Here is a 27738-nt window from a genome sequence, read left to right as displayed (position 1 = left end):
ACTGTGGCTTGAAGTGGAGTAAAAATGCTAAAAATTTGAATTCAAGTCATTTAAATCATTATCTTTAATGAAATTAATCATTTTATGGGCAATAAAATTGAAACACTTCGTTTTTTACATTTTTAATTCCTGGATATATTCCACTTTTGGCCAATTCATCACAAAATTTTGATAATATTAAATTGTCAGTTGAAGTGATAAAAGATGTCCATCAGTTTATCTTTTATGATTTATGTTATCCTTGGTTTTCAGATTTTCGGTTCGTTCTCTTTTCATTGAATATAACCTCTTAGCTTTGTGAATTTCTGAAATTATTAATAATTAATTACTAATCACTGAAACTATAACCATGATAAGACTCATGCGTTTGTTATTGAATCTTATTGAGTCAAAATTTTTGACATTTAAAAGTTAAAATAATGGCAGTAGATGTCACTACGACGAATGATTACAGAATACCTGATGCCCTCTATCGGGATGTCTTTGAAGTGGATGATCTTTCAACTGCAATTCCTAACTGATAATAACTGCTCTGAGTTTGTTTAATTGTTACATTGTTTTGAAATCTTTCTATAATTTATATTTTGATTAATTTGTTAAATGCTAAATTAATAAATCTACTTAGTCAATGGAGCTATGTTTTGTCAATTACCTTTAAGCTAACTTAATCCCGATAATATATAAAATTATATATATTTCTACTTCTTCTTATACTTCTCTTTTATTCTTCATCTTCATCTCTTTCTGTCTTCCCTTTCTTTTTCCTCTTTCTATCTCTTTTTTTCGTGAGTGACTGACGTTTATTTCTTCTTTTTAGGTCATTTTCATTATAACCTTTAATTTTTTTCTGTGCAACTTATTTAATTAATTAACCTTCAATGGTTATAATCTAGTGTCATTAGTGAATTCAATTCAACCTGGATTTATACCAAAATATCAACTCAATTGCGTTAGCCTTTCAAAAAAAGGTAAGACTTCCCTTTTCACCTATCTATATCTTTCTCTTCCTTTTTTTTCTTGCTATTTCAATCTAATTATGTCTTTTTCTCTGATTAGACTTTTAATTTTTTATTTTATATTGAGAAACACTTTTTCCTCATCCCTCCATCCCATTTCGAGCATTCTTGATTTTTATTCTCATCGTTTGGTTAATGATAAATTAGTCTAATACAATTTGACACTTTGGATTTGAGCTTTATACCTTATGTAAATATTAATACTAATCTCCAAAATTTAGTTGATGTAGTGATATTAGTCACAGTTATTTATACCTATCATGGTCCTGAAAATGCTTCTCAGTAACGTGTCATTCCAACTTACCCTATCATTTTAATCTTATGATCTTTTTTTTCTCGCTTACCTTCATCCCCTTCAACCAAAGCTACATTAACTATTAACCTGACACGTTACGCAAATGACTTTTAATTTTCATATTATTCAGTTCATACTCTACATTTAGCTCTATTGTTGTGTGGTTAACATTGGGGTTACGTTGTTGCTCTTTATTTTCTTCGCTTCTCATCATTTTCTTTCTTCTCTCTTTTCTCGCTTTACCCTCTTTTTTATTCTCATTTTTGCTCATTTTCTTTCTCTTTCTCTTTGCCTCTGCTTTTATTAAATTAAATCATTTAATATGATGAAGCTGATAGAAGTATTAACTGACTAACTGATGAAGATAGTCAAGATAACTTTTAGGATGTATTTATATCGAATACTTTTCGTTGAGCTATCTATTGACAGATTGAAAGGTTGACTGGTACAGCTAAAAAAACAAAAAAAACATATCTTGGTGAACTACATTTTAGTCTGAATAAGAGTTTATCAACAGATCACTATTTCACTACTAGGGGTTGTAACAAACTGTAAATATACAGAAATAATTAGTGAAGGAAATGTTAAGAACAGATGATTGTCAATGGCCTTGTCATCAATGTTTATCTGTCATTCCGTGTAAAGAAAGTCATGTCATGTTAGCTTACTATACTTGGTTATTGTTGCTGCAAAATTTAAATTGTGCGTTAAGAAACATTTCAGTTGAAATGATAACCAGGTTAATCAAACCAGCTACTATGACTGATTAGATTTTATGATACTAAATGATGAATCAAATGTTGAAAAGAAACAACTTAAATTAAATTGGTCATCTCTCCGAAACATTAAATAATTATCTCTATAGCAAAATAAAAGTTATTTAAAAAGCCTTAAACGTGTCTCGATTATACAAATTCACTACATTCACTATATTTACTTCAAGTTCTTAAGTTCTGATAACTCCTCGATTATTATTAATAACAAACAAATAAGGATTAAACTTAAATAGCTAGCTTGTTACCTGTTTTTCATAAGGAGCCAATTTTTCGAATCTTTTTTTACATTCTCTTTTTTTTGCTTCTGTCTTGACTACCGTCACTGACTTCCCTTCCTCATCTTTCCAGCTACTTTCATCCTCTTTTTGTATTGATTTACAAAAAATATTTCTTTTATTGCTCCATTACAATCAGAAATGGTTCAGACCGAATTCAAGGTTGACCATTTAAAAAATATTGAGAACAGAATCTACTTTTTTTATTAGTCTTTAACCTTTATTGTGTAATCTTTCATTCGATTTCACAGATAACGTTTCATTTGTCATTGAACTAAAATTATTCATTTCTTTTCATCTTTTTCATCTTTTTGTTATTTTTTCATTCTTCTCTAGCTATCATCCACTTTAAATTAATTGAAATAAGGAGACAAAAACAAATAAGGTTAGTATTATCAACTCATTAACTCATTGATGAAACTGTTTCATCTACACATTTTTTATGCTTTAATTTCTGCTAACTAATGGTTTTATTTTATCTCTTGTTTATTATTTTCTTTTCGTTGCTTCAATCTTGATTATCATAATCTATGTATGACACTAACCATTATCCTTTGTTACATTAGACGGATCAAAACGGATTCCCAATTGCTGCAGGTTATCCTCAGCTTTCTTCCTGTCAAGGTTTTGGAATGGATTCAAATTTCTTAGGAAGATTATCTGGTTTATCTGATGACCAGATAGTCAATATGTTGGTCAATGAAAATGGTATTCAGTTAAGCTCCGAGTTGATGAGCCAATTTGCCATCACACCTAAACTTTGCGCAAAGATTTTACTCGATATGTGTAGTAACTCTAAAAGTCAAGAGGATAACATGCCACAGAGTTGTGAAGAGATTGACTCTTTAGCGAATCTGTGTCGGGAATTTTTACCACCATCAGCATCACCTCTTATGAACATAATTCAAACAATAGACAACTCTTCGTATCTTTTATCAAAAGCTCCTAGCCAAGCTCCTCCCGGTCTTTACAGTAACAACATTAAGTCGTCAGCTCTTCCGAATATCAATTCGATTAATAACATTGACGATAGAATTGGTAATCTATCATTAAATGGCTCTATCAACGCATTTAATAATCAAAATAGACAACAATTTTCGACTTCTCAATTATCGTTAGCATCTCAATGTAATTCGGCGTCTCTTATTGGCTCTTCTATACAACAACAAGTGGGCTCTTTGGCTGCAAGATCAACTCAATTTCAGGTATTATTAATGATTTAACCAACTTTCTGGCAAATCTTTCATTCATTTTGTTTTTTTGTCTTTTCTAGTCATCACGTCAAGTTCACCAAGAGACTTCCCAATTGCCACAACAAATTTTGCAACTTCAACAGTCCCATAGAGATTATATGTTCGATGAGAACGCCATATTTCCAGAGCCACCAATGTCATTTAGTCCTGAAATTGAAAAAGAAGCTGCCGCTTATTTTCAAAGAATCTATAATTCATCAACAACGGAAAATATGAGCATAGACGAAGTCTTAGACATGTTGAGAAGGTTTCATGCTTCGCCTGATAAACGGGAAAGGGATATATTCCATTGTATGATTAAAAATATTTTCAAAGAATACTGTTATTTCCCGCAATATCCAGATAAAGAGCTGCTGATTACTGCTCAATTGTTTGGTGGTATAATTCAAATGGATCTAGTTAAATTCGTAGCTTTAGTAGATGCATTGACTTGTGTTTTAGAAGCTCTTCGTCAACCCTGCGGTAGTAAGATGTACTTTTTCGGGATTGCTGCATTAGACCAGTTCAAGTCAAAACTCAAAGATTATCCACTCTATTGTAGACATTTAACTACAATACCACATTTCAATGAATTTCCGTTGACTCTCCAAGAATATATTCAATTTGGTGCTGCATCTAAGGATCCTCCTTCTATTCAATCAATTAACGATGATTCTAACTCACTTCATCCATCAGCATCTCACCCTCCTGCTTCACCTTGTCAACTTAATTCAAATTCAGCTGTTCTAAATATCAATTCATTTATGGGCAGCAATATGAACAACAATGTGACCCGTTCTGCTATGCTAATGTCTGATTTAATTAATAATCAAGGTATTATTAACAATAGTAATGGATCGTTAGAAAACTGTACTATTGGTGGACAGCTTTCCTCACAAGTTCAGTCTGATATAACCTCGGCCACTGCTTTAAATGAAGTTTTAATTAATGATAATTCAATTGTAACTTCAAGCCCTGTTATTAGTAGACCTACCACAAACCGTAGTGGACCATCTAATAACACTAATAATGCCAATACCTGTGAAAATGTTGCTACCACAACTGTTATGAATAATGCTGCTGCTAATTCTGAGACAATCCAACAAACAGCATCGGAGCCTCAAAATCATTCTACTTCGGATCAACCTTGTCATGCTTCCTCAACAACAATACCAACTTCTTATAGTGATATTGTTAAACGAGCCAAAAAAGTAGTAACAACTAATACAAATAGTTCAAGTAATATAAATAACACAACTAAAGATGGTACAAAAGTGATAAGGAAGACTGTAAATAATTGTAATGCAGCTGATAGTGACAATGCTAACGAAAGTATGGTTAAATCTTCTGGTACAACAAACGGTATTCGTGAAAATGCGAATTCAAAAAGGGAGAAGAATATCAATGGCTGTGATAACATTTTATCACATTCAAATGGATTAGATAATGGTAACAGTTTTAGCCCCGGTGATCAAAGCGAATCTAACTCAGTTAACTCATTATCTAATGGACAAGATGCTTCTGGTAGTAATTGCAATACCACTAATGGTAATTTAAATAAATTAAAGCCAACAAACATATGGGCGTACAATGGATTAAGAATTGCCAATGTGTCAAATAGCTGTTCAAGATCAACTCTTCACTCTTTATTCAGTAAATTTGGTCGTATTAAACTAATTGAGAGGATCAATAAAACAATTGAAAATAGTATTTGGGTTTATTATGATAACCCAGCATCACCCGTTGAGGCAGCCCATAAGCTACAAGGTGCAGTAATTGAAGGTGTTTCCGTAAATGACTCTGTACCATTACGAATCTACTTTGCTCCAACTGATGATCAGAAGGATCTTAAATTTTCAAGACCAAAGCAGCCACCAGATAACAAGGGTGAATGTTATTATTGGAGGACAACTAACTGTTTTTCACGAGAGCAATGTCCTCTTTTGCATATACCTGCTAATAAGAATATTGACGCTCAGATTTGGATGGGTAAAATGAACAAAGAATCGGTCAATAGCAATCAACCGCAACAGCAGCAATTAATAACACAAGCTAACAGCAAATAATGCAACGCGTCCTAGGCATTTACAATTGAACCCTTTTGCTCCCGTTTTTAACAAAAAAAAAGGAAAATCCTCTTATATCTTCTCTTTTCTTTATCACTTCCTTCATAAGAAAACAAACATAAAACCTGAATGATAACCAGGACTCAAAGTCAAGATTACAGTTTTGCTTGTTATTGCATTGTATTGAAACAAAGGACAAAAAAAGGATAAACAAATACACACAACTCCCCACGGTTTTGAAATTCATCTTTAATGGTGATAAAAAATCTGACAACAGTTAACAGGACTTCAAATGAACATAAAAAGATTAAAGAAATTATTATTAATAGCTTCATTAGCTGCAGAAAATTAAAAAACCATCTACTTCATCAACACTTGACAACTTCAACAATTATGAGTTTCTTTCACACCATGGATTTTAATTAAGAATACCAGTTTTATTCTTATTATTGACTATTATTTTTCCTTACTTAATCTTCTTCCCGATTGTACTCTTTTCTCATTCTGCTTCGCCCCTTTTCAGCCCTTTAAAACTCATTTTGTAACAAGCAGACAAAAAAAGCTAAAACTGATGTAATATGTAAAATCTGCATGACATTTGAGGGCAACAACACTTGCATCAATCTCACGTCAACGTACTTACAATACTTGTTAGTATAATGTGTATGTGTTTATGTTTCTTGGAGGGAAAAGTCTTCTATCAAGAATTAGTAGTAATTAAGTGAACCCATTACAATTATGATTATAAATTAAAAAAATGCAAATTAATCTAAACAGAGAGTAATACAAAAAGAACAAAGCTAAACAAATAATTAAAACAAATTCTGCATAATTGATTCAAATTGATACTGAATTTTCACTTTTTTAATTTTCAATTTCAAAATCTTTTCACTTGATTCCTCAATTTACTAATCAATACAAACAACACTCAAGTCAACATCTAAATAATATTCATTATTTTATGCCATAAGATGGCGCCATTTTCTCGATGGTTTATCTTTCGCGCAATTTTTAAAATCTTTTCATTTATTGCTTTTAATCTCATGTTAATAATACAATGATGTTGCAATTGAATGAATTGTTCGTTTTAAACTTATTCTTGATTTCGGTGTTTCTGCGATTAAACTTACATGTATGACAAGTGTACTTTTTTAGGATGAGCTTACATTTGAAGGAGACGAAATTGTTGGCGATGATGATTAGTTTAAAGGAATCAAGATTAAGAGGATAAGATTGGGGACAGAGAGGAGGGAGAGCATAGAACTCTTAAGATCAGCATCTTAAGTTTATAGTTGATACGAAAGTTAATTTTTTCATATCAACTGAGCATAATCTAGTCTCTCCCTCTATTATGCCTTTCCTTTTCCTTAATACTCTTTTTTTTATTTATTTGATTCTGGAGTCTCACCCGAAACCTGAATCCTGAAAATCCACTTCAATATGAAAGTAAGTAGATGAGAAACGACATAAGTCGATATCAATTCAGCTTTCAGTTTTCCTTTCTCACTATAAGTAAACATCAACAAGACAATACTGTTTATTAACAGTTCATCGGACAGAATCAGAAAAAGAAAAACTGAAAGCTAAATTATTCATCTGTCACATAAAATAACTTGTTTCAATCTAAACTTTCTATTTCTACAGTAAGTTGTTGGACAAATCAAAACGACAGAAACAACTGTTTAACTTAGTGAATACAAAGATCATCGATATTGGACAAGAAACATTTATCAAGTGATTTTTGATAAAGTAAATACAAAAATATCACAGTGGAGAAAGTCAAGGAAACGCAACAGTTTCGCTTAACATTTTCCCCGCCTAGGAGGTTTTAGCTTCCTGGTGTTGTCATTTGTATTGCTTAATATGTCTATTTGTAAACCTTCTGTTCATCAGTATAGAGTGACCCTCAGTAACCTATCTTGCATCGATGGGATGCCCATGACTAGTGGACGTAAAGATGCTACCTTTTACCTTGGGGATGAAAATTGCCCATTAAATAAATCGGATGACATCGAAACAGCCATTCAATTTAAACCCTCATCTAGAGGTTCACCTTCCACTGGAACTGGAACCTTACAATCAACCGATTACTCTGGTCGTCCACCTTTGTATTCCGAATTGAACCGATCAACAGTTGGTCGTGGCATAATAAACTGTACAAGTGGAGCAAGTTTTGGTGTTTCTAGTGTCGCCAATGGTGGTGGAAGCACTACAGGTGGATGCAGACGTAATGCCAGTAGTGGCGGTGTTGGAGTTGTTAGTGGACACAAGAAATATCGACGAGCTGTTCACTCATCACGATTCAACAACCATTCAGATGCCTTTGATGGATTAGTTTTCGTTTTAAGTGCCATTTACTCTAAGATGATTGTTATCATTGGTCTTTGTTTCCCAATGGCAGAGGTAATCTCTCATCGAATTCCTATCGGCTGGTACGAAGGTTTCTACTTATACCTGTATCTTGGTTCCATCATGTTTCTCATCTTAATTTATTTGTTTCGAGAAACAAGTAAACGTAAAAAGTCTTCATTAATGATTAGAGCGAAAACCTTTTTCCTTTGGTCAAACGTTGAGGCTGGTGGGAATGGCAATGATACAACTGGAACAGGTAGAGGCGATACAAAATTACAATCTAGTTCAACCAATAGTTCATTATCTGAAGACGAAATTTCTGGTCCTGTTCATTTTGGCTCCTTTTATTTAAGACTTGGAGCTGTTGCTTTTGGTATTGGTTCAATGATTTATTCAGGCCTCGAGTTTGGCCAGTACTTTGAATTAGAGTCAAAAGAGCAATGTTACAGTTTTCTTTATGGATTCACACCAACCGCTCACATGACTTTTACTTTTTTTCAACTCTATTTCATCTTTATGAACTCTAAAGCGTTCATATCCAAACACAATTACATAGGTAAGAAATTTTTCCACTCCAATAGACTTAACCATAAGTTTCACACAATTGAGGGCTAACAAACCAAACTACTCAATCAAACACCAGTATTTTGATGCCTGATTCTTCCACCTATTTCACCGATTATTACTTGTAATTACACAATTTGTTGTTTTTTATTCTTTGATCAACACTCGATTTATCTTTGTAATATTTTGATTACTTTTTTCCATCCAACGATTAGATTTTTATTCAGTGTTATTTCAAGTTTATCCGTCACCAATATCTTTACACTTGTCAGTCTGTTTGGAGATTTTATTTCAATCTATTCAGATCGTTCTGTTACAGACAAGCTATACCTTTACATACATTCCCAAATGTTAATTGCGTATTTTATTATCGTTAATCATTTGAATATTGCACTCACTCTTTGTATTTCTTGCGATTTCACTATCTTGTAATATATCGTCATCTTGACCAAGTTTCATTTGTTTAAAAACACTATTCTTTCCGTATTTGCTCAACATAAAGTGGATCATCTTCATTATCAACCATAAAGGTTCCTCCAAGTTTTCACTTTTTTTTCTGTCAAACAATCTCATTCTTGACTGATTATTTTCCATAATTCCATGTTTACCTTAATTATCTCGTGATAGACTTAACTAGCGCCTGAAAATAAAGCAACCTAAATGACTACTTCGATTAATGAAAGATCCTAAATAAATTGTGATTGAGTGGTTGATTTGTTTACTCCCTTAACTGTACAGTCATTGTCTGATCAATCCAATTTTCAAATTGTCTGTATTTTCCAATTCACAATTATATTTTTATTTATAGCACGATTCGGGTTAATGCATATGATTGCTACCAATCTTTGTGTTTGGCTTCACGTTTTAATTCAAGAGACAAAACATCAAATCATGATTATACTTAATCCAAATGCTACTTCAAGAGAAATCTTTTTACCCGATTATGAATTGACCAGTTTTGGCTTTGCAGTGGAAGATGATAAACATAACCCATTCATGACTGCTGACGGTTCTTTCGCTCCATTTCCTCCACCAGCTTCATCACCATCTTCACCATCATCATCACATTCATCTTCATTATCCAACTCTTTAGGTGAAGATATCTTGTATTCAGGAGCTTCATCAGCATATGCGTCTCCTCACTCATCTTCACCTTCAGCATCATCTCTATCTTCATCAGTCATTCATCATCTATCAAAAAGAAGTATCGACGATCATGAAATATTCACCACTCATGGCGTTTGCCGTCGATCAAATGTTATCGGTGAATTAGTTCAAGATGCGAGTCAATTCCTATTTCCATGTACAATTGAATATTCACTAATCTGTGCTGCTATCCTCTACATCATGTGGAAGCACACTGATTCATCAAGGTATGTTCAACGAATCTCAAAATAATTAATTCTTAATTCTTCTATTTCTTTCCTGAACTAAATATTAACCATAAATCAATTCAACAGACTTTACATTGAAAACCAGAAAATGTCGCACTTTTCAAGCCTTAAATTTTTCTCAATATTTCAATGTTTTCAGCTTATTTCAACTTCCAGAACTGATAATTTGTGTGTTTAATTGATAGATCAAAATATCAATTCATTGTGGAGCAATAAATGTTATTAGTATTATTCCCTGTTTGGATACAATCAGAAATGAAAATGCTCTGTTTAATGCACAATTTTGGTTGAATAGCGTTGGTGGTTAAAGTAATATTGATTTGCGAATTGATTCGTAAATTGTTGCCACTTTAATTCATTGTCACAGTAAAGATCAGTGAACTCAACCACTTTTGATCAACTCATTAATTAATGACTCCGACAATTGCATAACCATACAATCATCAATTGGTTAATTGTCGATTGTTATTTGCATTTTCATTCCCAATCTTGACAATTTAATCAACCATTTGAGATTGCAAGGTTACATTCAATGTTGATTTGTTTGTTAACCTTTAATTCAACTAGACAAGGACAAAAATTAAATTTAAATTTTCTTCACAAAGGAAATTGTTCATCCAATTGATCATCATCAGAATTTGTAACCAGAATTTTCCTTGATAAATATTTTTATATCTTTTCTCACTCCTTGGCTCGTTACAATTTAAATTGCTTGTTATCATCTAAACAGAAAAGGAAGTAAATTGTTGATTGCATGATCAATGAAATTGATTCTCACTCTAATCATGTGTTCAAAGAGTTTGAAATAAAGCTAATTGATGAATACAATTTTACCAACAATAAGATGATCAGAACGTGTTAATCTTCAAATCAAAATTGATCGATTTGTTTCATTCCAATCCTATCAATATTAAGCTACCTTAATCACAACAATCAAAGAGTCTCTTGAGTCTAAACTAAATTGAAATTCATAATTCATTATCTCTTAATTGTAGCAAAAAAGAAGCATTAAATAATGTTTTGATAGACTTTATGATTAATATAAAATAAGTCAATTGGTTATTGATTAATTCATGTTTCTCAATCATATTCAGCTCTTAATCGTAATTACAATTTCATTTTCATCTTTCCATTCAAGTTCAGGGTTAAAAGCTTTTTATAATACAATTTACAATGCAATTCAATACACTTAACAGTTAATCATTGAGCTTCATCCTAACCATTAACCTATGTTAATACAATTTTAATGCATTCAATTCAAAGGCAAGGACAATAGTTTAAGATAATGTTTTCAATTTAATCCCAAAGTCAGGGTTGTTCAATGAAACAACATCTTAAGCTTTATTAATCTTAAGTTGCTAATCACTGGATTTACTAATTGTTTAACCTTCCAAATTGTAACCTTGTTTTTGTTGGCCAATGACTTTTGAGGTAAAAGTTGAAGCTTTACCAGAAATCAATAACTTGATATCATTGTTGCTGTTATAACAACAATTTGATATTTCTCACAAATTTTATGTTTCCGCATTTGATGACCTGTTTTAATTAAACCTTTAATGAACCTGGTAATGATTATCGATGTTAATTGTCAGCTGATAGTTGGTTGAAAGATTACTGGAAATGTGATTAGATTGAATCTACTGATGAATCTCTTCATCATGAGTGGATCATCAATATTTATTTTTCACCGTCTTCATCCAAATCCACTGAATGATACCTTTCATTATCATCATTACCCGTTCCTTATTAATGTATATTAAATTGAAAGTTTTGACAGATTCAAGATTGAAACTCCTCTTGAGATTTACTCCGATACTTGAAGTGAAAAATTATGAACAAAAAGAGGTTGATCAACATTGAAATGATTGAACAATTGGCTTACAATTGAATTAATCCTGAAAACTGTTTGTTTTACTGAAGGCCTTTCATTCATTGGTTACTTAATTACATTTTTACCTTACAGTTAGCAACATTCACCAACAATTGGAATCACTTCTGAACATGATAACTGATATCATGTGATGATTACTGTTCAACCGATTGTTATCACTATTTTTGTCATTTATAAATCAATATTTACTCCTCGCAATCTCATTATTGTTGCCAGTTTGTGGCCTTTGATGACCTTCTAGTTTCAAGTGGTTGAGCTTTAAAAACTAATTAACAATCAGACCACTAATTAACATCTGATTTTATGAGGAAACCAAAAACTCCAACACTTGATCAACACACAAACAATCACTTAAACTCAATGTTATATCCTTATTGACACAATCAAAGTATGAAATAATGACAGCATTCAATATCTATTCTGATTAACATTTAACAACAATTAAATGGTTACAAAGTATTTATTTTCTGGAAAATTTCAATTCCAATGAAAACCATTTTTCTGGTTATTTATCAGATTATTTCAGTCTAACCTTGATTGAAACAGTTGAATCAGTTGATTATTTAGGCAATATTGGGAATCAAAAATTTCAAGTGTTTTTTTTACTTCAACCTAATCAAGTGCTAAATATCAGTCATTATTGTTACTAACATTTTCATTCTTACTATTAATTTAATCATTCTTTAACTCAGGAAATGTCGACTAAAAACTGTTATCATATTTACTTTACAATTAAAGCTCAATTCAGCCACTTCCATCTCATCTCAAGCTATTAATATATTTATTATTACTCCATTAAAAAAAAGAGTTAATCATGAGTTAATCATCTTTCGTGCAAAAATAATTTCTTGTTTACCTTTTTTCTTCCTCAAAAAAAGCGTTAAAAACTACATATTTGTCATGTTTATCATTGATGTTATGAAATGTTGAACTTGAAACTTGATCAGATCCAATTGCATGCTTGATTGGCACCAATCAAACCTCCATTGTCAATCATTTAGCACCACAAAATAATCAACTGATCAAGATGATTATCCAATACTTCCGCAATGATAGCATCAAAATTATCAAAATTAAAGTCAAATTGCTATTAATAATAGTCGATTATGGATGTTATTTTGTTTATTACAATCATAAATATGAATTGTCATTAACTAAACCTAAATATTGTCGATTCAATCATCTGTTAATTTCATTGTAAATCAAAAGCCTTTTTGTTATAAAATTGCAATAAAAAACACTCAAAATTGAAGTGAAAAATCGTCAAAACTCATGTGATTACAACTGTTTTATTAGTCGATTGACTTCACCTAATCAAGATTTAATTGTCAATGACAAATTGTTGATATTTTGATGCTTTCTGAATCAATTTGAAATATCTTTTCAATTTCCTTTCAAACACATGTTCAGTTTTCAGCTGATTGTTCACTTGAAAGATATTTAATTTAGTAATTGTTATAACATTCCCAACCTTTTCATACAAACATTTCAAGGTTTACATTTAACTTTCAATACTGGATTCCCTTATAATCATTAATATTATTATCAATATATTTTGATAAGTTTGTCTTAACTCTACAAAGGATCAAATGGTGGACATGAGAAAATTAAATTTACACTTGAAGATGATGGTCAATATATTAATAGATTCATCTGTTTGAAAGGTCATCGTCTTGATCAATTTATGGGTTATTAAATTATTCAGATTGGTCAGTGTATCTGTTGATGATCACGTCCTCATTTCAATGTTCATTCAATCTCTAAGTTCATCAACTTTTCCACATTTGATTTCTTCCTTTTTCATTGCCATTGTCATAAATTGATTATATTATAATGCAATTGGATCCAAAAATGGTTTACGTTCATCCCATGTACTTCCTGATGTTTCCTCTTCTGTTCAGTCTTTTTCATTCCATTTCAAGTTTATCAACAGTTTTTGTTTCATTTAATTGTGACAAGACTATCAGTCTAACCTTGATGGTTGAATGTTCATCATTTAATGTTTCATCAATTTTCATCTTTCATTTTAATTCAATTACAATTTATTAATTGCAGCAACTTTAAGGCGCAATTGAAAAGTCAATTTTTACACATTTTTCAAATCCATTCTTGGCTTATACAAAAGCCACAATCGATTGAGTCTTTTGAATGTGTTTTACAGTTAATTAGTTTACTGATTGTAATTGTTATTTTTTCCTCTCTCATTTAACTTGATTGTCTGTTGAGTTGATGTGAATAACGTTATTATTATCAACATAATCATTGATTAAACAATTGTTAAACCAATTGTGGTTGGGAGTAAATTTAGATTTTATTGATTCCATTCGTTTGCAATGCACAATTTACTAACCATGTTTGTACCATTATTTTATCCAAATGGTATTACATTTAGGTGGTTGGCAGGAATCACATTAAAAACGAAGTTATTACAAATTAATTTGATTAACTTCATTATTGTCTTTAAAAATCAACTAAATGGAGACAAACTTCAATCGTAAAGTCAATTAAAACTATCAATAGTAATAGGTTGATATTGTTTATGCGCTATAATACTCACAAAAGCACCATAAGACAATAAAAATAGTTAACATGCAATTCATTTTCCATTACTAAATTGTTTCCACTTTTTACTTTCTTTCACAGTTTAAATACCGATAGACTGCGACATCGAAGTGCCCAGAGTACATCGACAGTTAATCACCACCAGCGACATTACTACCAAGTAAATCTAATTTATAAATGCTTTTATTAACAACTAATTAATAATGTTGTGTTTTTATTTTGTTTTCAGGTTGATTGTGCGAAAGCTCATAAAGGACTATTTTGTGGCATATTTCTTCTGGTTGTTTGTATTATATCGTTAATCCTGTTCTTTGTCTTGATCAAAAAGCCTAATTATCGACATTTAGGCGTTCTTCAAGCTCACATCGTCGAAATTGCTGTCTATGGAATCAATGCTGTTGCCTGTATGATCGCAATATTTCAGGTTGGTCATCATGGAGTCGAGATTATAAATCTTGTCTTTACCCTTCACTTGCTTAGGATGAATCTTTGTATAAATTTGAGGAAAAACGAAACACAACTATTAATTATTGTCTTTGGTTGAGTTGAAAACAAAAGATTCATTAGATTTGGTATTATGATTCCCGAGCTCAGTGATCTATTCATTTTATTCATATTTTTACAAGATCAATTTAAGCAGTTTATGGTTTAGCTTCAATTGATATCTCAATTTATTTGCTAAATTTTCGATTTATACGTCAACTAAACAATTTACTTTGAATAGCAAGGTTAATTTTAATTTGGATGATAGTTTTGTATTGCGCTTTTTCATGTAATCCTTGAATTTTTATTTCCATCAATGGATTCATCGTACTTTACTGTGTTTACTTTGAATTAATTTGATCTTTTTTCGCTTTTTCTTCTACAGATTCGGAAACTGAATTACAACCCACATAGGAATGTTGAACTGGATAATATATTATTGATTGTTGCACAAACTGGCCTTTATGTTTTTAATATGTTTTCATTAATTGGTGCTCAGTTCCTAAACACAAGCGTTAATCGTAACACTCAGTTGGTTAAAGTTAATGCTGTTGCTTGTCTAGTCCAATCAACTCTTCAAACAGTCTTTATTCTTGATGCTACTCGCCGTTATGCCTCTACACCTGAACAAGTAATTAAACCTTACAATTTACCTCGTAATTGATTCCATTTTTTAATCATATTTTGTTTTACTTTTTGTCTAGGTGAGGAGGAAACCCGCTCGAGAAATGATTACCTTTTTATTGGTTTGCAACTTTGCCATGTGGGCCATTAATACACTGGAAACCCGAAGAGCTGATTCCAATCCAGTTCAAATGACATTTTACGGATTCTGGGCTTGGACCATTATTACCCATGTGACGACTCCACTGACCATCTTTTTCCGATTTCATTCAACGGTTTGCCTTTGTGATATCTGGAAACGAACGTATAAAGTTAAACAAGAATTTATTTAACACTAATTTTAATTGTAATTATTAATAAATTAAAAACAATTTGTCTAAGAAACCAATAAATGTGTGAATTCATTTTTTATACATCGGTAACCAAAATTTATGCTAAGTGACTATCGGTTGATTTAGGATCACATAAAATTCATTCGTGAAATTAAACTGAATTTAAAAGAAAAGGCTAGAAAACTTAAAGCTAATCAATGATAACAAATCCTTTAGCTAATAATTATCATCATTTTCCTTCACTTATCTATTTTTATATATTAAAACATTTCATTAAGCCTAAAGACTTTTTAACAATTTATTTAATGAATGTTAAATCGTGTCAATAAAAAGGTTTGTTGAATGATTTTCATAACCTTTTGATATTTTTTTAAAATACGCGGGTTGTGTTATTGTAGATGGAGCTAGTCTCTATGACGGCGTGAATCAAGTCTCAAGACGGAAGTTAAACTGTTTCCTTTTTTTGTTGTATTGGATTTTTTTGAAGTAAATTGTGTTTTTGAGCTTCTATCTTATTAGTTTAATTAATTTAATTACGTAAGTATTTTATTGATTTTTAAGTTATATTGTATATATATGTCACTATAAGATTGGTTTTTTCATATTGGTGTCCTTTTTTCCCATAGTTATCTGTTACAATGGCTCCACGTAAAGGTAAAGTTACCCAAGAAGCGGCTGTTCTTCAGCTCCCATCTGAACAACCTGGCGAAAATATGTTTGGTGTTGCTCACATTTATGCCAGTTTTAACGACACCTTTGTCCATGTTACTGATCTTTCCGGAAGGTAAGTGAAACAAGTTTTTCAGCCAGTTATTCTGAATTCTAATCGCTATTATTTTGAATCCAGAGAAACCATTGCCCGTGTTACCGGAGGTATGAAAGTAAAAGCCGACAGAGATGAAGCATCTCCTTATGCTGCTATGTTAGCAGCCCAAGACGTAGCTGAAAAGTGTAAAACCATTGGAATTAATGCCCTGCATATCAGATTACGAGCAACCGGAGGTACCAGGACCAAGACACCAGGACCAGGAGCTCAAAGTGCTCTTCGTGCTTTGGCTCGTTCAGGAATGAAAATAGGAAGAATAGAAGATGTTACACCTATTCCATCTGATGGTACTCGAAGGAAAGGAGGTCGTCGTGGAAGACGTCTATAGATTGTAACAAAGTTGCTAGTATTTTTGGTGATTATCAAAAATAAATCTGATTGTCATTAAACAAAATCTATCAAATACGATTCTTTTATTACCATTACTCTTTCTACTGGAATCTACTCTTGTTCCGATCCTACATACTTGAAGTATTTTATCCTAGTACTTCGATTTTCAAGAAAAAATTCAATTAGTTTTTCAGCGACTTACTCTTTTTCGTTCAAATTTTTCAGTGCAGTTTAGTTGTCTGCAACTAGATATTCTATAAATGCTTGTAATATTGATGGACTGAACAGAATATGATAGCGGCGTTAAATGTTGGTGACTAAATAATGTCTACTTTGAGTTAAAACACGGCATAAATATCAGCATTCAATTGTGTTTTTTTTATATTTATTCACACGATTTTTATATTAAATCAAGCCAATTTAATTTGGATCGAGTTTGCTTTTATTGGTTAACGTAGAAGTTTATTAAAAGGATTGAATAAATTAGGAAACAGAATATTTTATATTCAAATGATAGAAGTCATATTTTTATTGATAGCTTTTTACATGGTATTTCAAGTGTTTTACATTTCATTTACAGCAAGAGAGAAAATTGTCACAAGAATTGTTGATTAAGAAAGGAACATGACAGGTTTAATATGCAATGAAAATTACTGTAGATTGTGAGAAAATATCAATTTGTTACAAGTAAAGACTGGCAGCAAAACCAATAATTCACTAATAATCTACACAAATATTCAATAATAATCAACGAATAATTGATCTTTCAAGGGCATCACCCATCTTAAAAAGCTTGGCATTAGTAGCACCTTTAGATCACGCATAGATTACATTCATTAATTTGGGCTTGAAAGGAGAAATGTCTCGTTATTTTCAATACAGAGGATCGCCTTTTTTAAAACAGATCAAGAGTGAACGCGGATTCTCCGGCTGGTTTGTAGCCTTCAAGTCTCACAGTTGAACATATTCGGCATTCGGCCAGACAACCTCCTTGTAAACAGCCTCCTTCAGCATCTAGTTGATGAATACAAACTTTAGAAATCAAATTATCCAGTTTCAAGGCATCTACGGCGCTATTTGCTTCATTATCCTCATCAATGTACTCAATCGGTTCAATGATAATGTCATTATCATTCCCTAATATTAACCATAAATATTTAGTGAAAACTTGAACAGAACTTCCGTTGCTCTAAAACATGTTTAATCTCAATACATGGCTATTTGGACACGAAAGAAGGAAAAGCAATGATAATTGTAACAGCCAGAGTAAGAATAGAAGTCATTAGTCTTGGAGAGTAAACGAACAGTCCTTCATAGCTATAACCAACATCTTCTCGTCCGATCCTTTCCAAAAACAGGGAAGCCTGAAATGAACAAATTGGGAATTAAATTACTATTGTAATCGTGTATCTTTAAATTGTATCTTGAATCAAGCTTCAAGTTTAATTTATAATTAGCAAATCACTTCACCTCTATCATGTAATCAACATTATTGCGGAATAAACTTTTTCCATAAACAATATTATAAATCGAGGCTGCTTCCACATTAATGCCAACAATGTATCTATTAGTGAAAAAAATAGCCCAAAATGCAGTGAAATCAAGAATACCTAATACAACATAACGAAACAGGTTCAAAGGTCCAGAAATAATATAATACACTATAATAATGGCAAAAAGGTTGAGCATTGGATAAAAAAAGGACAAGTATCTTGACCAAATGGTATTGCTAGATTCAGTGAGATCAATTGTTCGTGAATACATTTGCCGATAAAATCGGAGTGTCTCAGTATTCCAAAATGTTTCTGGTTGATTCAACATTCTCTTTCCAATCATGGTAAACACGGAGCGAATAATCATGGAACAAGTGTAAAGAGAATGAAATTTACCCCAAGCAAAGAAAGGAATAAAAATATAGCTGAAAATATGAACAATTTCCATTGTTACATGCACCATTCCCTGATCCCAATCATTTTGAATAACAGTCCAAGTAAATACTAACAAAGTGGTTAACCAACCAAGCAAAGATACGATACTGCAAATCGCAATTTCTCGAGCCGTTCTTTTCAGCATTCGGTCCAAGAAAGGATCTTGGGAAGAGATTCCAATTGACTTCCATTTCAGCTCAAAATCTGTAAAATCTGTCCGATAAATGAGTCCCAAATAGGCAATCAAACAGAAAAGGCCATCTGCTAGAAAAATGATGACGAATGTCGACGTTTGTCCTGAAATGAGTGGATAAGTGTTTGGAACTGGCAGAACTTTGAACAACATGAGTGAATTATGAGTTGTATTGTAGGCGATGATGACAATGCCAAGTAGCATGAAGAGCTTGCGATATTTCTTTTGAATCCGAGTTATCCATTTATTATCAATTTCATTGACAATGGATCGAGTTTGCAAACGAAGAAATGATCTTTTGGCTTCAAGAACGTTCACTGTTGGTGATGTACAATGTTCTTGGTTGAACCTTCCAGTTTGCTCATTGAAGCTATTGAGTATAACATTTTCAATTGGAGTCACTTTCGAGTTCAACTTTGTTGTTTCAATTGTTACCTGATTATAGTCTATTTGTTGGTCACTTTGCTTCACAAGCTCATTCATATTTCAGATGAATGGTGTCGTATGAATAAAGAAAATTTTATGCTAAGTTTAAATTCTGAAGCTGAAAATGAGATCTAACATCATGTCGAATGAAAATGTTGAAATAAAAGACGAAAGTCATTAAGTGATTAATAGATTTGATGAAATGTTCACTTGTTCGGAATCGATTGTCTTATTGAATCATTTTAATGATAACTTTTTTTCAAGTAAATAATGACGATAATAATGAACACAAAAGACTGCTCATCTCCATGATAATCATCATTATAATTATACATCTATTCATTTGGTAAACAATTCTTTTGAAACTTTTTCTCCAGTAAATGTCAATTCGAAAATCTGCTCATTTTCATGGTTAAATCAACTTTTGCATTGATTTTTTTGTTGAACTCTTCTTTGTATTAATAAATCGTCAACCCTTCAAACATAAAAATATTAATGATTTTCGATAAAACGTTTAATGAATAACATTGCCTGATGAAAGTCTGGATAAACATTTCAAATTAATTATAATTTCTTTGATTCAATATCAATTTCCAAGAATTGATTTGCATTGCGCAAACTTGAATACAACATTTTAAGTCAAAATGTTTAATGATTCTTAAAGTCAAAGCGTTAAATCAATTTCACTTATTTTGTTTTGTTTATTGTATCAATGCTTGTAATTAAAGGATGAACCGTTAGTAAAGTCTTCATGAAGATTTAGGTTATTGAGTTGGTAGAGAAACGATTTTGGTCAAAAAACATATTTTTTAAAATGATTTCCATTGAAAATTGATCTTCGTAGTTGACTAAATTAACGAATAAATTAGGAAACAGAATATTTTATATTCAAATGATAGAAGTCATATTTTTCATTGATAGCTTTTTACATGGTATTTCAAGTGTTGTACATTTCATTTACAGCAAGAGAGAAAATTGTCACAAGAATTGTTGATTAAGAAAGGAACATGACAGGTTTAATATGCAATGAAAAATTTCTGGCGATTGTGAGAAAATATCAATTTGTTACAAGTAAAGACTGGCAGCAAAACCAATGTCTCGTTTTATAAGTTTATCAGCTTCTGAAAATTTATTTTCTAAATCAGTATTTCCAATAACTTTTGCAGCTTGGACCATTTGACGGAGTAACTCTTCTAATCTTCTCATACAACGAATAATTGATCCTTCAAAGGCATCAGTCATCTTACAAAGTTGGGCAAAAGTAGCACCTTTAGACCACGCATAGATCACATCCATTAAGTTGGGCTTGAAAGAAGAGATGTATGCTTCAGTGTCTATTTCTAATTTAGCTTCTTTGGATACTGTCGCTATTCTTTTGGCTAGTTCTTGCATTTGCTTTAAAGGTTTGGACAATTCATCTGTTAATTTAGGCATTTGTTCAGTTTTTTCTTCGAAAACAAAACAACTTAGAAGAGCGTTAGTTTGGTATGGGTTTAGATCATTGAAAAGTCCATTAAATAACATTTCAGTTATCAATAGTTCGTCTCCACTTGTTATCTCACAAGCAACACGTCCTTTGATTTCAATGACATCAGATGCTGTACAGTAACCTAAACGACGAAGTACTCGTTTACGACATTTTAATTCATCCATTTGAAGAAGACTCTGAGCTTTCCGTAATTCTGCTTTAACTTGTTTGATTTGATCAGCAATTGAATTCTTGACTTCATATTGTTCTTTTTGTTTTTCAGTTATGTTTCTACATGCATCGAGTCGCTTTTTGTCGGTTTCCATCTTACTAACGAGGGTTTTGAATTCTTTTGTATTAATTTTCATATCTTTAACTGGATCTAGTAGAGGTGGAGCATCAAAAAATTGTTTCATCACAGCCAACATTGATTTACGAACAGATTGTCGGCTATCATAGCTTTTGATGTCTTGAGGAATGAAAATACGAACAGAACTTATTTGAGTTATGTTTTTCAACATAACAGATATAACTCTCATTTCTCCGTCATTTGGTTTTACTGGAGGTCTGAATAAACCAGATCTTTCAGAGGATCGGTCTATGTTGATGATACAGTCGATTGAATAAATTGCACTCTCGTCAAGAACTGGATTGCGTTTTTTGTTATGTTTCTTTTGAAAATCAATAATAGCACCCCATCCAAGATCAACGCCATCGTCACTGACGAACTTCATCAGACGTCCTGGTTGGAGAAAAGGTACTAAATAACCAGGCTGTCTTATAGTCTCAAGAAATTGATCAGTGAGAGAGGAAAGATGATTTTTGATTTTAAAGTAATTGGAAACATTCTCCTCGTCTATAATTGCAAGACTATCGTATTGTTTTTCCAAATTCTTAAGTTCTGTGAAAAGATTGAAATATTGAATTAGAGTTTTAGCAAAAGTAATTAATATATTTTTTGCTCAATGAATAATCAGACTTACTTTCTATCAAATTTGGTACTTCAGCATAATGTTGAAATTGGTAGAAGCTGTGTTGCAGCATATATTCAGGGTTAACATCTTCAACTCTCAGTAAGTTCAAGACCATGTTATATGTCAAATGGAATGCACTGTTGATAGCATCGGGTTTACCTTTGATTAAATCACGACCAACTGACGGGCTCATTTTTTCATCGATCATAAGGATAACGATTCCTTTGTCATCAATACCTCTTCTACCAGCTCGTCCACTCATTTGAATATATTCACCAGATGATATCCAACGAAAATCACGTCCATCAAATTTTCTAGCATTAGTGAATACAACTGTTCTTGCAGGCATATTAAGTCCCATTGCAAAAGTTTCTGTTGCAAATAAGGCTTTAATCAATCCTTCGCCAAAAAGGATTTCAATTGTTTCTTTGATCAAAGGTAAAAGACCACTGTGATGAATACCAATTCCTCTTTTCAGAAGTGGAAGCACATGTTCTATCTAAAGAAAAATGAATAACCATTTAAAATTGAGAGGAAACTGTGGTGAAATAAATCTTACCTGAGGAAGTTTTTTATCTTCGTCACTAAGAATCTCAATGGCATTCTTGAAGACTTCTTCAACCAATTCTTTCTCTTGCTCTATAAGAAAACAAAAATGCGTAAGTACAAAATAACTTGATCAAATGGTTGGTTGACTTACGAGAATTGAAATCGAGTTTGCACATTTGTAAAGCATAAGCTTCACATTCCTTTTTACTGAAGCTGAAAACGATAACTGGTGCTAATTGTCTTTCCATAATAGTCCTGACAACTTTGAAACAGTTGGATTGTTCTAAAAAGCAGAAGCATATTAGTTTATAAACTCTCGTCATTAAGTTAAATTATGTTTTTTCTTACCTTTAACGCCACCTTTTCGGCCTCTGAATGAATCTCCTTTTGCAGCATCACCTGCTTTTGCAATAACGCTCATCGCCTGATTAAAGTTATCTTCTTTAAAAGTTCCCGAATCATCGACAACAAGATGAAGACCATCACCTCCGGCGGGAAATATGTAATGTTGAAGTGGTACTGGTCTGAAGTCAGTGTAAACAACGTGGCAAGGTTGGTGATGAAGATGTGTGATCCATTCAGCAAATTGACGAGCATTTGGAATAGTAGCGGATAGAAAAACATGATGCACATTATCTGGCAGCAAAATGATCGTTTCTTCCCAAACAACTCCTCTTTCCTTGTCTCTCATGTAATGAATTTCGTCAAAAATGACCCATCCAACCTCTCTCATGATTTCACTACCTCGAAATAACATTAATCGCAAAATTTCAGTGGTCATGATAAGACAAGAAGCGGATGGATTGATGGTGACATCTCCAGTAATCAAACCAACGTCTCTGAACTCTTCGAAAAATTCTCTGTATTTTTGATTACTCAAAGCTTTAATTGGAGTGGTATAAATTACTCTTTGTTTGTCACGCAGTGATTTGGCAATAGAATACTCTGCTACAACAGTTTTACCCGCTGAAGTGTGAGCTGAAACAAGAACGCTCTGGTTATTTTCAATACAGAGAATCGCCTTTTTTTGAAACGGATCAAGAGTGAACTCGTATTCTTTGGCAGGTTTGTAGCCTTCATTTTCGCTCAAGTCCCGCAGTGGAACATATTCAGCATCGATCGGACAGACAACTTCGTGTAAACAGCCTCCTTCTGCATCCAGTTGATGAATAGAAACTTTAGAAATCAAATTATCAAGTCTCAAGGCATCTTCGGCGCTATTTCCTTCATTATCCTCATCAATGGTCTCAATCGGTTCAATAATAATGTCATTATCGTCCTCATCTTTTACTGTTTTTTCGAGTTTAATAGACGGTAAGCGTTCATCTACATCTTGTACTCTGAGGTCAATATCATCGACAATAGTAATAACATCCTCTGGAGAATTCTTTGGTTTTTTTTCTGAATTATTTTCCAGCTGAGATTTTCGTTTCCTTCTTGAATTATCCTCCACTGGTTCATCTTGTTCAAACACATCAAACAAATCTAGATCCATTGTAAATTGAATTTATCCTTATTTTAAAATTAACATAAAGACTTAGTAGATCGGCACAATAATTAATTAAATTAAAAACACCAAAAAAATAACCACACTAAAGCTAAAATTGGGGCAAATTTAAAGAAACATGTGATAAAACTAAACCAAACCAATGATTTTGAGCATGTGCGAAATTTAGTCTTGGCAATTTTATCTTTTATGAGGAATCTTAAGATTCTCAAGTTGAATCTATTAAAAAATATGAAATATTTGCTTAATTTTGGAGGATCCTCTTATAATTTCAAGAAATATTTGATTAAAATCACAAAAAACGACTAAAGGATTAGGAATAAAAAACAATGAAAAAATGTTAAAAGAACCCTATTCAAATCTTGGCGCTTTAAAATTTTAAACAAACAGGCAACTGGGGGCGAATTGACCACGGTTACTGATTACACTGTATTCAAACTATAATACAATAGTTAATTAGCCTCGAAATTAAATAATAATGCATTTGTAAAATGTACAAATTAAACTTAACGCTTAATCAGCAAATGTACTTGATTGTGGAATTTTAAACAATCTTGAAGCGAGCATAATTTTTAGATTGTGTTTTACTTATAAAAATCCAATATAAAAATGTAAATTTATTAAAATGGCAAATTGGGTCGAATTAAATTGTTAAAAAACACTTTGTACTATTGATTTGTCTTGAGTAAAAAAAGAATCAATTGCAATACATTCTAAATCGATCAAAAAGATCATTAAACAAGAAGATAAAAGTGATATACAATTTGCTATGAATAAAAATCAGAAACTCTGGATCCTACCAACCAACCAGCGTTGTTATGTAACACTGTATAGCAACAGCTTACTTGTTTTTAAAAATATCTATCATTAATAACGATAACAACTTGAGTTCTATTGTTTGTCATTTCATGTCAGCTAAATTTATGGTTCCAGCAAATCATACTTAACAATGTTTTCAAGAAAATTAAACTGTTTATCTATGAAAACAGCTGTAAATATATTGTTGATGTTCTTGGTTTTTTGCGTAGTCACAGATGCTACTCTTACACCAGATGATTCAGGCAACAAAGACAGGGTAAGTTTAATTTGCTTGTTTTTATATTCTTGTCTATATCTTCATATTTTTTCAGAAACCAGGCTATGAAGGGTCAAGCAACAGTTCATTGGCTGACAGAGGTCTTCTGGTTACAAGCCCAAAGGTGAAAGATATCCTTCGTGAATACCAAATCTATTCAGAAGATGCATCCCGTAATTTTAATGGAACGGTCTTAGGTTATGTTACTCCGGTAAGATTTGATACTCTAAAATTTTTGTCAGGTGTATTAATTATATTTTCTCGGTAAATGCTAAAGTGGAATGGCGAAGGCTATGATATTGCTCGAATCTTTGCCAAAAGATACACTCATATATCTCCTGTTTGGTTGCAATTAAAGTTAAATGAAGATGAAGAAACAACAAGAATTGAAGGAACACATGATATCGATTTAAAATGGATGCAAGACTTGAGGAAGGTTAATCCAAATTTGAAAATTGTACCTCGAGTGATCTTGGATAATTGGTATAGCTCACAGCTGATCGTCTTACTCACTAATAATAAATTAGCTTCGTACATTGGAAGACAGCTTGCTGAACTTGCTAAGGTAATATCAGTTTGATGTTTTGTTATTATATGATATAACTTGACCTATCTTTGATTTACAGAAATGGGAATTCGACGGTTTTGTCCTAGAAATATGGTCTGCCTTTGCTGCTCAACAAAAATCGTAAGTATTTTTCTAGGTATTCAATTTTTCTTTCAGCTTTACCAAGTTTCAACTTTTGAGACAAAGTATTGGAAAATTGATCCACCACCAAATATCAGATTATTTCAACTCATTTAAGTTTTTTATGAAGCTGAATATCGATTCTTTTTTCAATTGATGGCAAAATGATTTTGCATGCAAGTCTATTAAAACTTGTGTCCTTTAACTAGCCTAATTTTTGACCTCTTACTATAATATGTTTTTTATTTTCAGTGACGTTATCGAAATAATCGCTAAAATATACGCTCACTTCAAAAAAAATAAAATTCAACTAATTTTGGTCGTTCCTCCGCCGATCCATTATGGGTAAATCAATTTAAATTTTGATTCTTACCTTTATATGCGCTTAATCATTCAATTTAACTTTCTTTTATTTCAGAGGAAGAGTTGGTCTATTCTTAAAAGAAGACGCTGAAAGGCTCGCGCCTTACGTTCATGGATTCTCATTGATGACCTATGACTATTCAAATGCTCAAAGGTAAATGATTCATTTTTATAAAATTATTCTATTCGCATCTTACATTGTATTTATTTCGTTAAAATAGACCAGGACCAAACAGTCCAATCAAGTGGATCCGAGAATGTGTTAAAATATTAACTCCCAAGGCTTCAAGTCCGATTCGTAAAAAGTTGCTTGTTGGTTTAAACTTTTACGGAATGGATTACTCTCCGACTGGAGGATCTGCCATAATTGGAAAACAGTAATTAATTAACAGCATTGGTCTATTCAATTTGAGCTAATTTCTCTTCTTTTCATTACAGATACATTGAGATTTTAGAAAAGTCTAAGCCCAAACTAAATTGGGATCAAACCTCCGCTGAACATTATTTTGAATACAAGTAAGTCGTTATTTTGCTTGAAAAATATGAACATTCAAAATACTGAATTATCTTCAATTAATTTTAGATCTGGAGCTGGTCGTAATAGAGTTTTTTATCCATCACTCATGTCCATTCAAATGAGAATCCAATTAATGAAGGAACTTGGTACTGGTCTATCAATTTGGGAAATCGGCCAAGGATTGAGATATTTCCAAGATCTCCTTTGAACATTCCTAAAACCAACAAAATTTTACAAAAAGTCTATTTTCAGCAAATCTGTGTCTAAAAATGTATTTATTTGAGGCAAAGCAATAATTCCTGCTCTTTCACAATTTATTTAAATGCTTTAGATAAGTAGTAAATTATAAAAATTAAAAGTTGAAAATACATTCAAATAATTGTATTTGTAAATTAAATTCATCAATGAATTTGTAGCAGAAAAACATTTTTCTGCAATTCTTCATATTACAAATCTTAATTCCTTAAAAGCACCCTTTTTAATAAAACACACGAATTTCGATTTATATTACTAAATTGTATTCTAATTGTATAGAACCATCATTAGAACAGAATCCGGCAAAATTCAAATATTTAATTGATTCGTTCGTTTTGTTTGGTCACCATCACTGAAAATGGTTACTTTTCATGGTAAAGATTGCTAAAAAATACTGTATTACAAGTTTATTTAGGTATGTTTTGAGTTCTAGGTTCACTTTAAGGTTATTACAATTTTATAAAACAGTACAATAGTAATGTGTGATAATTATCTTGCATGGGACTTATAGCAATCAACTTGTGAATGTTTTAATGACTGATTTACAAAGGATTCAAATGTTTTTTCTCATCTATTGATATTTCATCCGCTAATTTATTTTGGGAAACACTTTTAATGATCAAATATTTCCTTATGAATAGGCCCAAGACTCACTATCAATATGCTGATTCAGGCCCAAAATCATTATTACTTTTCCTTTAGTTAAACTGTTCCTCCAAACTCCTTTAAACGCTGTCCTTTTTGAATGAAGATTGTTAACCAATCAACAAAAAGGCC

The 27738-nt window shown here is 31.9% G+C and overlaps 6 protein-coding genes across 7 annotated transcripts; 4 read left to right on the top strand and 2 right to left on the bottom strand.

Annotated features, from left to right (window-relative positions):
• Positions 1–500: 500 nt before the first annotated feature.
• Positions 501–6496, top strand: LOC149094948 (uncharacterized). The gene is made up of 4 exons (XM_089266416.1): positions 501–968; positions 2699–2747; positions 2929–3567; positions 3636–6496. The coding sequence occupies exons 3-4, from the start codon at positions 2995–2997 to the stop codon at positions 5658–5660; spliced, it is 2598 nt and encodes an 865-aa protein (XP_089122542.1). The 5' UTR covers positions 501–968; positions 2699–2747; positions 2929–2994; the 3' UTR covers positions 5661–6496.
• A 559-nt stretch (positions 6497–7055) lies between these two features.
• On the top strand, positions 7056–15914 carry OtopLb (Otopetrin-like b). Of its 2 annotated transcripts, XM_089266418.1 has the most exons (8): positions 7056–7106; positions 7305–7409; positions 7554–8568; positions 9385–9949; positions 14505–14583; positions 14653–14847; positions 15292–15537; positions 15611–15914. In XM_089266418.1, exons 3-8 carry the CDS (start codon positions 7593–7595, stop codon positions 15860–15862), a joined length of 2313 nt encoding a protein of 770 aa, XP_089122544.1. In that variant the 5' UTR covers positions 7056–7106; positions 7305–7409; positions 7554–7592; the 3' UTR covers positions 15863–15914. The 2 variants fall into 2 exon arrangements, with proteins under 2 accessions (XP_089122544.1, XP_089122543.1); XM_089266417.1 differs by having other exon boundaries at positions 7305–8568.
• Positions 15915–16355: 441 nt separating this feature from the next.
• On the top strand, positions 16356–17082 carry LOC107361541 (small ribosomal subunit protein uS11A). The gene is made up of 3 exons (XM_015928380.3): positions 16356–16399; positions 16489–16646; positions 16710–17082. Exons 2-3 carry the CDS (start codon positions 16501–16503, stop codon positions 17014–17016), a joined length of 453 nt encoding a protein of 150 aa, XP_015783866.1. The 5' UTR covers positions 16356–16399; positions 16489–16500; the 3' UTR covers positions 17017–17082.
• Positions 17083–18092: 1010 nt separating this feature from the next.
• On the bottom strand, positions 18093–19460 carry LOC112538798 (uncharacterized). The gene is made up of 2 exons (XM_025160731.2): positions 18489–19460; positions 18093–18382 (listed from the first exon to the last, which is right to left on the bottom strand). Exons 1-2 carry the CDS (start codon positions 19341–19343, stop codon positions 18236–18238), a joined length of 1002 nt encoding a protein of 333 aa, XP_025016499.2. The 5' UTR covers positions 19344–19460; the 3' UTR covers positions 18093–18235.
• A 985-nt stretch (positions 19461–20445) lies between these two features.
• Positions 20446–24152, bottom strand: Mtr4 (exosome RNA helicase Mtr4). The gene is made up of 5 exons (XM_015928987.3): positions 22905–24152; positions 22708–22839; positions 22567–22646; positions 22017–22506; positions 20446–21934 (listed from the first exon to the last, which is right to left on the bottom strand). The coding sequence occupies exons 1-5, from the start codon at positions 24049–24051 to the stop codon at positions 20631–20633; spliced, it is 3153 nt and encodes a 1050-aa protein (XP_015784473.1). The 5' UTR covers positions 24052–24152; the 3' UTR covers positions 20446–20630.
• A 776-nt stretch (positions 24153–24928) lies between these two features.
• Positions 24929–27211, top strand: LOC107361506 (chitinase domain-containing protein 1). The gene is made up of 9 exons (XM_089266433.1): positions 24929–25138; positions 25194–25349; positions 25416–25703; positions 25765–25826; positions 26079–26171; positions 26245–26343; positions 26411–26566; positions 26628–26705; positions 26773–27211. The coding sequence occupies exons 1-9, from the start codon at positions 25013–25015 to the stop codon at positions 26912–26914; spliced, it is 1200 nt and encodes a 399-aa protein (XP_089122559.1). The 5' UTR covers positions 24929–25012; the 3' UTR covers positions 26915–27211.
• Positions 27212–27738: the final 527 nt, after the last annotated feature.

Source organism: Tetranychus urticae, chromosome 1 (genome assembly GCF_039701765.1).
Source record: "Tetranychus urticae isolate SD_2017Ah chromosome 1, NJAU_TeUrti_SD_1.0, whole genome shotgun sequence".
Classification (NCBI taxonomy): Eukaryota; Metazoa; Arthropoda; class Arachnida; order Trombidiformes; family Tetranychidae; genus Tetranychus; species Tetranychus urticae.
This window is presented reverse-complemented; position numbering and strand designations above follow the sequence as displayed.

Coding starts and splice junctions, on each gene's coding strand:
- LOC149094948 (XM_089266416.1), top strand. CDS start 2,995: ATGGATTCAAATTTCTTAGGAAGATTATCTGGTTTATCTGATGACCAG. Junction 3,568..3,635: donor CAAGATCAACTCAATTTCAG/GTATTATTAATG, acceptor TGTCTTTTCTAG/TCATCACGTCAAGTTCACCA.
- OtopLb (XM_089266417.1), top strand. CDS start 7,524: ATGTCTATTTGTAAACCTTCTGTTCATCAGTATAGAGTGACCCTCAGT. Junction 14,584..14,652: donor ACCAGCGACATTACTACCAA/GTAAATCTAATT, acceptor TTTTGTTTTCAG/GTTGATTGTGCGAAAGCTCA. Junction 15,538..15,610: donor ATGCCTCTACACCTGAACAA/GTAATTAAACCT, acceptor CTTTTTGTCTAG/GTGAGGAGGAAACCCGCTCG.
- LOC107361541 (XM_015928380.3), top strand. CDS start 16,501: ATGGCTCCACGTAAAGGTAAAGTTACCCAAGAAGCGGCTGTTCTTCAG. Junction 16,647..16,709: donor GTTACTGATCTTTCCGGAAG/GTAAGTGAAACA, acceptor TTTTGAATCCAG/AGAAACCATTGCCCGTGTTA.
- LOC112538798 (XM_025160731.2), bottom strand. CDS start 19,343: ATGCTACTTGGCATTGTCATCATCGCCTACAATACAACTCATAATTCA. Junction 18,383..18,488: donor ATGTTGATTACATGATAGAG/GTGAAGTGATTT, acceptor TGTTCATTTCAG/GCTTCCCTGTTTTTGGAAAG.
- Mtr4 (XM_015928987.3), bottom strand. CDS start 24,051: ATGGATCTAGATTTGTTTGATGTGTTTGAACAAGATGAACCAGTGGAG. Junction 22,840..22,904: donor CCGAAAAGGTGGCGTTAAAG/GTAAGAAAAAAC, acceptor TCTGCTTTTTAG/AACAATCCAACTGTTTCAAA. Junction 22,647..22,707: donor CAAACTCGATTTCAATTCTC/GTAAGTCAACCA, acceptor GTTTTCTTATAG/AGCAAGAGAAAGAATTGGTT.
- LOC107361506 (XM_089266433.1), top strand. CDS start 25,013: ATGTTTTCAAGAAAATTAAACTGTTTATCTATGAAAACAGCTGTAAAT. Junction 26,344..26,410: donor GACTATTCAAATGCTCAAAG/GTAAATGATTCA, acceptor TCGTTAAAATAG/ACCAGGACCAAACAGTCCAA. Junction 26,567..26,627: donor TCTGCCATAATTGGAAAACA/GTAATTAATTAA, acceptor TTTTCATTACAG/ATACATTGAGATTTTAGAAA.